The sequence below is a fragment of the Crocuta crocuta genome, unplaced genomic scaffold, assembly GCF_008692635.1.
Source record: "Crocuta crocuta isolate KB4526 unplaced genomic scaffold, BGI_CrCroc_1.0 scaffold167, whole genome shotgun sequence".
NCBI lineage: Eukaryota > Metazoa > Chordata > Mammalia > Carnivora > Hyaenidae > Crocuta > Crocuta crocuta.
The window spans coordinates 6,140,058-6,150,290 of record NW_027532406.1 but is presented as its reverse complement, the minus strand read 5'-3'; the positions used below and the strand labels follow the sequence as shown (position 1 = coordinate 6,150,290).

Sequence of the window (10,233 nt, the reverse complement as noted above, 5' to 3'; positions counted from 1 at the left end):
CACTAGAGGCCAGTGGGCATCTGGCTACCTCTCACCAAATGTGTCTGCCTTCTCCCAGAAGCATCTACTGACTGATAATCATAACCAGTGTTTATCAACAGTTGTCATGTGCCAGAAACCCTCATTTGTAATCTTTGCAACAATCCTGTGAAGTAACGGATAGATTTGTCTTCATTTTGCAAACGAGGAGACTGAGGCACCCAGTAACTTGCCAGAGGCTGAAACCCAAATTGTAAGAACACAGAGCTCATTCTCTCCCACTGTGAAAGGGTCCACGGAGAACAGCTTATGACAGTAGGGGCGGAGTATGAAGACATGAGGAAAGGGGCAGAGGTTGACTGTTCATTGTTCGCTCCTTTGACAGGTAGTACCCTCTGCCAGGAGTGCCCATCCCTATTTATCCTACCTACACTTCTGTCCCCAGCTCAAAGATCGCCTCCTCCAGGAAGCCTGCCTTCCTTCAAGCTGCAGTGAGTTGCACCTGCCTTGTGGTTCATGCCTCGTCTTCCCCACTGGAAGCTGGGGCTCCTCGAGGGTCAGGCTGGGTCCCACTCAAGAAGCATCCGGGGGTTGAGCCTGTGCCATCTTTCCACCCAGGGCAGAGGGTCTCCCACACTCTGGGTTTTTCCTCCATGGGCTCCACTTCCCTTTCTTCCTCCTCTCCTTCTCCCTCCTTTTCCTACTTCCTCCCTTCTTTCCTCCCCATCCTCTCTTCTCCCTCCTCCTTCTTCCCGATGGCGCCCCGTGTCTCCCTCCTCCCTGCCCTGCGCCGCTGCCAGGCCCGGCAGCTGCAGTGCCCCTGGCGGCCTAAAGAGGGGGCTGCGGCGNCCAGGCAGGGGTCCCAGGGCCAGCCGAGGCCACCGCCCACCCAGCGGGCTCGGCGTGGCAAAGCGCCGAGGGGCTGCGGAGCTCCGTGACCCGGTGGCCTTCTCCAGGGACCCCACGGGCTTCGGAAGGGGGACCCGTCTGTCCCAGGCTCTGGGCCAAGAGCAGCAGAACAGGGGTCCTTAACGCCCTCTGGCTCGTGTCACAGAGCTTTTCAGAATTTAGGAGAAAACTGTGGTTCATCTCCTTAGGAAAAAACGGCCTTTACACAGACTCAGGGAGAGCCACGGAAGGACCCCACCCCCACCTCCGGCCCACGGACAGACACCCTTGGGCTCTGCGGAGTGGGGCCGGCCCAGAGCCCCAGCGGCATCCCGCCTCGCATATTTTGGGAAGGTTGGCCCCGCCCCCGCGGTCACGGGAGGGACTCTTGTTATCTGAGAGATGAGGGCCAGGGGAGGGGTGTGCCCTCTTCGGGGGAAGGTCTGCGCCTCCCCCTGGCTCTGGCAGCCCTGTGGCCCTCACTGTGGCTGCTGCCAGGCAGTGGACCCCAAGTAGCTCCGAAGTGGGCCCAGAGCTTCTGTGAGGAGAAGGCCCGGGTCCTGGGCATTTACTCCCAATGGGCCATTTTGTAACGGATGGGAAATGGGGACACCGGGGATCTTGGTGCCCTGGACTCCGTGTTTAGAGCCGAGAGAAGGACCTAGGACCAGAGTTCCTGGCGTGGCCTCTGGCCGAGTGGTCCTGGGCAGGCGCCTAGACCTCTCCGGGTCTCTAGCTGTACCTGCCTCCGCTTGGGAGGTGTAAGTGCGATGGGCCTCCGTGGACTTCCCACGGGGGCCACAGCGTGGGCCCTCATCCCTGTGGTTGCTGGCAGTGCTGGCTCCTAGAACGTCCATCTCCAAGGATCCTTCTGGTAGTTTTCTCCGTGGACTCCATGTCTGAAAGATTTTTGTCTGTCAGATAACTTGCATTTATTTGTCTCCTTGTAATTAGGCAGGCGCAGTGCCCGCCGGGCGCGGGTAACCAGTGTGAGCACCTAGAATGGCAGTTTTTCCCTCTGAGGGCAAGCATGTCTATATCTCTGATAAAGTGATTCTTTCAGGTCTGGAAGGGTGCAGCCCAGGACTGCCCGTAGCTCGCGGGAGGATGGTGCGGATCTTGGCCAATGGGGAAATCGTGCAGGACGACGACCCTCGCGTCAGGAACACTGCCCCTTCACGCAGCAGCACCCCCCGACAGGTAGGTGCCCGGTGCCCATGGCAGGGGAGCAGTGGCCTCCTGTCCTCTGAGCTCCTAGAAGCTCTCTTCCTAGTCATTAACCCTCTGTAGCCTGAAGCCCTCTTTGCAGAGAGTCGGGCTAGAGAACACGAGGAGGGTCCAGACTTGGGGAAAATTGCAGATTTATTGCCCAGCCAGCCCCCTGTCTCCCCAGCTTTTCTGACTCTTCTGGAAGCCTTCTCAGACTTTGAATCCACCAGCTGCCTCTCTTTAGCCTGGTTAACCCTGCCGGAGCCGGCATTGCTCTCTAAGAGTCGGCCGGCTGGGAGAGAACTGGGAAAGGTGGAGAAGACGGGCCCACGGCCACACCATGATGGTGTTAAAGGAAGGAGTGATGCGTGTTATGAATGTCCGCTCAGAAGCTGTGCCCTGTGGTCCAGCCCTCCTTGATCCCTTCCTCCTTTCCCCAGCCTGGGCACCTCCTCCCTGGCAGGACACGGGGAGATAGACTGGCACTTTCTGTGCTCTGAGAGCTTGTGACTCAGTGACTGGCATCCCTGTGGGCGGCATCTGGAGATTGCTGAGGAGGGAAGGTGTGGCCCTGAGGGACCAGAGAGGAGGGCAGAGCTGAGCCCGGAAGGTTCCCTTGCTGTCTCGTACTTCGATGCCAGAGAAGCTTTCTCTACATTCATTCATCTTTCTGTCTTCACCTTCCAGAGCTTTCTCAATAGGGGCCATGGTGCCCCTCTGGGGGGTTCCGGCCCTCGCCAGCAGCAGGCAGGTGCCAGGCTGGGTGCTGCTCAGTCCCCCTTCAATGACCTCAACCGGCAGCTGGTGAACATGGGCTTCCCCCAGTGGCATCTGGGCAACCATGCGGTGGAGCCGGTGACCTCCATCCTGCTCCTCTTCCTGCTCATGATGCTGGGTGTGCGGGGCCTCCTGCTGGTGGGCCTCGTCTACCTGGTGTCCCACCTTAGTCAGCGGTGACCTCCGGCAGCCAGTGGGACAGGCATGCAGGAGAGGGAGTTTGGGGACCTGGGGGGGGCGTGGAACAGGCACACAGGGAGGGGTCTGATGGTGCCCGGAAGGTACGCTCAGAGACCGTGTTTTCATGTCACGTTAAGCACGAGGTGGAGGAAGCCCCTAGTCCTGCGTTCCCCAAGGACTGGGCGGGTCCCCTCCTTCCCCTGGGTGTTTTTAGGTAGCACGGGGCCTGCATTAAGCACCAAGTCAGAGCAAAAAAGGGATTCCCTTTCCAAGTCTCTTCTGGGCCTTTCATGCCAAGAAGAAAGTCCCAGCTTGGTCGCCTTCCAGTACGTTCTCATGCGTCTGGAACCCATGCACGACTTCCCCCGTTACTAGCGAGGATGCCTTGGGCTTAAGGCTGTTGGGAAAAGTTTCCAGACTTTTATAGCTCTGTTTGTTTTAATGGTATATTTTTAATTGGCTACCTTTTGTTTATGACGAGTCTTACTGGCATCTACTTACTGTGGTGGTGTTTTCAATAAATACATTTAACTAAGAAGGAATCCCTGTAAAGACATTCATAAATAATTGTAAATCTGGAAGACATGAGGAGGGAGGTTGGGAGTGACTGGGGTTGGGAACAGGGTGGAGGTGGGCATTTGGCCCTGGGGGGCTGGGGTCTGGGATTTCTAAGCTTTTCTTGAGAGGCTCTGGGAGCCTAGAGGGGGTCTAGGTGAAGCGTGGGCCCGGGCCCCTTGTCTGATGCTTGGATGACTTCTGGCTGACTCTGAGATGTTGGGCTTGTGGGGGGGGGGTGGGAGTCCTGTGGCCAGAATGCCCGATGGGCTGTGGCGAGGGGACAGCTGGGGTGCAAGGTTCCTGTGCCCAGGGGTTCTGACTAGAAGCCGCTCGGCCTCCCTCCTGTGGCTCACTCTTCTTAAAAAGCAGGAGGTCTTGGGGCTGACTGCTCGTGCGTGTGGAGTAAGGGTGCCCTGCTTTTCACGAGTGGAGGCCTTGAGGTTTGGCCGGTGAGCCCTGGGTCTGTGTGGAAGCCCTGCTGGGGGCAGGTAGCACCAGATGGCTGAGGGCTCTGGGTATGGTGGCCAGAGGGAGGCTGGGTGGGCCCGAGGGCTTCCCTTGCCTGGGGACCAGATTTCTCACCTCTTAGGATTCTTCTGGGGCTGGGGGAGGAAGGCAGGTTGGGAGGTGCTTCCTGAAGGCTAGGGCTAGAGGAGCAAACCCTCATGCGGTGGACATGGGAAGGAAGGGGGGTAGTTTGAGATGGAGGTGGATTCTGTCCCTCCTCCTGAGAGCACTGTCCCCCAAAGCACCCCTGTGCCCAGTGCTGCCCTTGAGGGAGCTGGTGGCCTTTATCACAGACATTCCGGAAGCAGCTTTGTGGTGTTCAAACAGGACTCCTTTCTCAGTGTTTTCCGTGACTTTATTTCTCAGCAGCTGTTGGAATACGGTTTCCCTTTGTGATGGGCTACGGAGGGGAGGGTGCTGGGCCCCTGGGGATGTTGCAGAGAGGGAAAGGAGGGTCAGGGCCTGGGCAAGGGGAAGTGGTGACCAGATCTGGCTGGCGCCCCTGCTGCCTCCCATGGCATCTTCTGCCCTGGCACATCTGGCCCCCACTGGCCATCCTCCAAGCTGGTGTGGCTGCAGCCTCAGGCCCACAGGGAAGGGATGACCGTGTGGCGTCCCCTCCCCTCAGACGTCCCCCTCAGCATGTCCCTCTGGGGGCTGGGCTTTCGCCTTCCTTTTGCTTTGCAAATCTGTGGGACTCTGGAGAAATCAATCTTAAGGGAACCCCCAATATAGAAAGTTCCTTTAAGGGGTGTGAATCTGAGTCCACAAATTCAGACCTGAGAACTTTTTTTTTACTTCTAGAATTTAGTTTCTGTTCCCGAAGCCCGAGCCTTCTGAGGAGAACTGAAGATTCCTTAGAGAAGGCAGGGAAGCCCAGGGGTTTCCTCCCTGCTCCTGGCTGGAAGGAGCCTGGGGGGAGGGGCAGGAGGCCTGTCCTCATGTCCAGGCACCACACCTACCCCAGGGGCAAAGGCCCCTCCAGCGACTTGTTAGCTGGCCTAAGGGAAGGGGTTGGGGGTTGGAGGTGAGCTGTTTGGGAAAGAAGTTGCATTTCTGGTCCAACACACACAGCCCAGCCCTGACAGACTTGTTCTGGTTGAATTAGGAGCCCACCTCTTGACCCTTCTTTTTTCAACCCACCTTCCCTGTGCCCCTTGGGCTCTGGGCAGAGGCTGCTAACTGTTGCTCTGCTTCCCTTCTTAAAGTCTGGGGTCTGAAGGTACCCCGGTCCAGCCCGGCCCACTGGTGGTAGGGTTGCGGCCTACGTAGCAGTGAGCGTCCGGCGGCCCTTCCCCTGCCTCCTGTCTGAATGGCCTTCAGGGAGGCTCTCACCTGTGCCCGGAGAAGCGTGGTGGCCGGACGCAGGTCCCCGCGAGGCTTGGAGTGAGGCCGAAGGCTGTCTCGGCTTAGTGGGCATCTTGCTCCTAGTCCTTCTGTCTGAGGAGGAGGAGGGCCCTTCTCCCTCTGCCCACCCCCTGCCCCGCCTGCTGTGTGACAGGACCCCCCAGACCGGGCCGCTTTGAGGGCAGATTTTCAGGGAAAGTTTCTGCTAATCTCCAGGGCTAATCCTTGAAGCCCTGTGTCTCTGTGTCAGGTTGGATTTTCGGCCTGGCTGCCTTGGGCAGAGCTGCCCCCCACATGGCGTGAGCCACAGCTTAGATCTCTGGAAAGGGATCTGCCGCCTTTGTGGAAAGAGGAGCCCCCGCTCCCCGTCTGGAGTTATTCTGACTCCTTGGTTGGGGCTACCTGATGAGTGGGGCCGCTCGTCTCTGACTGCCTGTCCCCACTCCGTCCATGCCACAGACTCCCCGGGCTCCTGGGTCCTCCTTCCGTAAGCTCCAAGGCCTTCACGCCCCAAACCCTACCTCTCCCCCCCTCCGTCTAGCTAGGGTGCAGCTGCAGGCCACGTATTTGTCCCCTGAGATGGGGCCAAATGGCGCCTCCAGGTTGCCAGGTTCCCCAGGAAGCCCCCGCTGGCCCCCGGCTCTCTGGGACCCAGACCAGAACCCGGCCCTTTGACAATGGTCCCTGACTGGGGGCTCTGGCTCTGAGTTGAGAAAGAAGCTGGGTGTGGTGGTCAGAGCTTCTGACCTGGTGGGCAGGGAAGGCTTCCCCCTCCCCAGGCCAGTGGGCCCCAGAGGGAGCCTGTCTGTTTGTGGGCCCTGCTCTGCTATGTGGGTCCGTAACCTGGGACAGCTCACTCAGCCTCTCAACAGCCTTGTTCCTTAACTCTAAGGAGACGGATGATGATCAGGGTCCCTCCTGCCTCTCGGAGCCTCAGGCTCACCCTTGCATGATGGATGAGAGGGGGGGCATAGAAAGGAGGGGCCGCACCCACCCCCATACTTCCTCCCCAGAGGCTGCACCTTGGACCCTGGCTCCTGTGCTGTGGGCTTTGGCCTAAGGTGGCACCTGGGACCCCCAGCTGGGGTAGTGCTGGGTTGTGAAGACGAGTGTTGCCCCCTCCTTGGCCATCGGAGAAGTACAGCCGCTTCTGTGTGGGCCTGGATGCTGAGGGGCCCGCTGCAGATCTCCTGTGGGGACGGGTGAATTTGCTGAGTGCTGTGTGCCTGACGTCAGCTGAGCCCTTGACATCTTTCATTTGCCCCTGACCTTTATGCCTCAGGCACTACTACTGTCCCTTTTATTTCCCAACTGAGCACACCTTGGAGCATTTACAGGTTGCCCTGGGACTCCTGGTGAACCAGGGTGTGGAGCGAGGATCAAACTGAGGCCCCATTCTTAACCATTCCCGATGTCAGAATCACCCACGGACAGGTTACAAAGGCAGATTCCCAGACCTCACCGCAGACCTTCTCAGACGTGCTGAGGGACGCAGCCCAGAGCCTGCCTCTTACAAAGCGGGCGATTTTGACACAAGGGTTGGGAGTAGAGGGACGGTAGAGCCCCTGACTCCGCAGAGGGTGCCTGCGGCCTGGAGAGAGGAGGGGAGCCTCCCCAGGTGAGGGAGGTGAGAGCTCCCACTCAGAGAGGAGGGAGACCAGACAGGTGCAGGCCTCACTCCCTGCTGGGACCTGCTGTGATCAGCTCTTGGAGGGCAGAGGGCACAGGGTGGGTGTGAGGGCATTGGCCGCAGCTGCCCGGCTGGGTGGCCTCCATAGCGTTCCAGCTCTGGGCTGCGGTCCCTGAATAGGGGGGTAGCCCTCTTCCCTGCATTCCTGAATGCATGACATTTTCATTGCAAACTGACAAGGGGAGAAATCCAATTACCTCACACAGGGTCCCGGAAGGGCTGTGCAGGGGTGGTGAGGGTGTGGGAGGGAGTGCTGAGGGCTTTGCTGCCAAAACGTGATGGAGAGAGAAGCCTGCAGCCTATCTACTGGGGCACGACAATGGGGGAGGCACAGCTCACCCTTCCTTGTGCCCAGGACCCAAAGGAACCACAAGAGAAAGTTCAAGAAGCAGATTGAGCACGTCAGTGAAACTGCAGTGCATGTGTGTGTGTGTGTGTGTGTGTGTGTGTGTGAGAGAGAGAGAGAGAGGGGGAGAGGGAGAGAGCGCCTTGGTTTGGGAGTGGGGCAAGAGCTGAAACCATTTGGCTTTTGGGACCCAGAGTTTGGGAAGAGGAACTGTCCAAAATGAAGCCTGAGCCTTCAGGACACCTTCCTCAAGTGCTGGGTGGGCTGGGCTCTGGGCTGGAGGCAGCAGGGCTGGGCTGCCTTCACTGGACCACCAACCTTCATCCCTGTGGTGCAGGGGCGGGGAGGGAGCCCCGCGGGAGGCCAAATACATAAGTTCACATGCTCAGCTCCATCCCAGTTAACCAGTGACCTTGGACACGGTCCACACACTCCCTGCCCCTCTGTCCCCCTCTGCACCTCACAGGGGCAGGAGGACTAAGTATTAATTTGTGGGAAGCACTTAGCAGTTTCTGGCACAAGGTTAGCAGAAAACAGTGACGTTAGGGTTTACTTAATATTTTTTGTTTAGAGCAACTCACATTTTACTGAAATCTCTTTGAAAAGGAAGCCTCATATTACTACTGTAAATGGAGAGCCAGTGTTACTTGCTGCTCATAGTAGAAATACCTACTACAAACAAGTAAATTCAGTGTAGAGAAAATAATAGGATTCCATTTTACCTAGCCACTGCTTTTGGCCAAGGCTTTGAGCCTGATGCCCGCTTTCTTGGTAGAAAAAGCAGTTTGCCAGGATTTAGAGAGCATTAAAGCCTTGTTAGCATCTCACTGAGACATTCTCCTGGATGGAGTCAGAGGACTGACTGAAGAGAAATGAAGAGGAAAGGGCTTTCTCATTGTAGGATTCGGTGCTGTGTTTGTGAATTGTTTAGTCATCTTGCACTGTCAGGTAAAAGCATCCTACGACTATGGGAAATACTGTATAATCTTGAGCAAGCTATTTAAAAAATTTTTTTTAATGTATTTTTATTTATTTTTGAGAGAGAGAGAGAGAGAGAGAGAATGAGAGAGACAGCGTGAGCAGGGGAGGGTCAGAGAGAGAGGGAGACACAGAATCTGAAGCAGGATCCAGGCTCTGAGCTGTCAGCACAGAGCCCAACGCGGGGCTCGAACCCATGAACTGTGAGATCGTGACCTGAGCTGAAGCCAGAAGCCAGATGCTCAACCGACTGAGCCACCCAGGCGCCCCTTGAGCAAGCTATTTTTAAAGGTTAGTCTCTGAAAGGTAATACGTTTGCAAGTTTAAAGATCAAGCAATGTACAAATGTATACAGAAGAAAGTCTTAACTCCCCCTCCTTCCACCCATCCTTCCTTCCTTCTACCCTTCCTCCCTCTCTCCCCCCTCCTTCCATCCTCCCTCCCTCCCTCCTTCCCACCCTGTCTTCCCTCCTCCCTCCCCCCTCTCCCTCCCTTCCTTCCATCCATCCTTCTATCCCTCTCCACCCCATGACTACTGTTCTTAATGTCCTTTCAATCCTTCCAGAATTCATTTACACAAATATAAGCAACATAAATATACTAATGTTCTCTTTTTAAAAATACACATAATGGAAAACTAGACAGATATCTGCTCTCACTTTTTTAGTTAACAGTACATCCTGAACTGGACACATTTATTAGTGCAGAGACGCTTTCTTAGTTCTGTAGTGTTTTGGTATTTGGGTGAGTTGGTGACCGTCTTTGGCCTCCAGGAAGTCATTTGTACCATAAAGTGTTTGCAAAACTGACCCCCAAGGGCCTTGTAGCTCTGACCCTGAACCGCTCCACAGGGCTGTTTCTCCGAATTGTGGGGTCCCTGAGAGAAATGGCATTGGGGTTTCTCCGAAGCCTGAGGGGTGAGGTTCCTCCGGTGGTTTGAACTTAGTCCTAGGTCCTAAGTTAGTCCTGTGTGCCGGGAGAGGTCGAGGCAGGAATAGCCTCTGGAGTCCCACTCAATGGATTTTCTTGGTTCCCTTTGCAGTTGGCTATGATGCCTTTCCTGTCTTTGCCTGGCTTTGTCTGGCTCGGCGAGGAGGCGTCGTATTTGTTGTTGCTGCTGACATGGCTTGGTATTGCCAGTGCCACGGTCTGTACCCCCATCCTCCCCTGCCCCCTCCCCAGCCCCCGTCCTGCCTCATATTTTAGGCAGATTGAGATTAAGAACATTGAAGAAAGCCATGAAGAGTGACACAGCCTCAGGCTTTCTTTAGCCGGGGTAATACATGTGCAGGAAGACCCTGGAAGCCCCAGCATCGCCAGGTTTTGGCTTAAAGGGCTATGAATTTTGTCCCATGGCGCCACCTGGTGGAGAGTTTGTGCAGGAGCACAATCTCTGTCCCTAATATCGCGTTATTCCAAATCGTCCTCCCTCCTGACCAGATGCCCATTCACCTCAACCACCCCAGGCTTATCATTACCTTGTATTTCAGTGAGTGGAAGAACTCAGGCTTCTAGGCCCTGTGCCAAGAGCCTCGTCTCATTTCATCCTCCCCCAAACAAAGAAAAATAGATGTCATCCCCTTCGCACGGATGGAAAACCAGAGGTAAAGCAACTCCAATGTCCAGACCCAGGCGGGGGCCTTCAGTCTGAGGGCAGGAGGAGGGAGACTGAGGCCCCAGGAAGAGGCTCTGTCATGAAGCAGACTTCTGGTATTTGAGCGTCCAGGGTGGGAGGGGGAACGAAGAGGCTTACTCTCCATATGTCTTCATCCCG

At 56.4% G+C, this 10,233-nt stretch overlaps 1 protein-coding gene across 1 annotated transcript; it reads left to right on the top strand.

The window, feature by feature from the left end:
• The first annotated feature begins 1,934 nt into the window (after nt 1-1,934).
• Nucleotides 1,935-3,073, top strand: FAM241B (family with sequence similarity 241 member B). Its single transcript, XM_077778647.1, has 2 exons — nt 1,935-2,067; nt 2,764-3,073. Exons 1-2 carry the CDS (start codon nt 1,975-1,977, stop codon nt 3,031-3,033), a joined length of 363 nt encoding a protein of 120 aa, XP_077634773.1. The 5' UTR covers nt 1,935-1,974; the 3' UTR covers nt 3,034-3,073.
• The last annotated feature ends 7,160 nt before the right edge of the window (nt 3,074-10,233 follow it).

Bases quoted from the DNA above. Each gene is read 5' to 3' on its own strand.
- FAM241B (XM_077778647.1), top strand. From the start codon at position 1,975: ATGGTGCGGATCTTGGCCAATGGGGAAATCGTGCAGGACGACGACCCT. The intron at 2,068-2,763 runs GTAGGTGCCCGG...TTCACCTTCCAG, and splicing joins GCAGCAGCACCCCCCGACAG to AGCTTTCTCAATAGGGGCCA.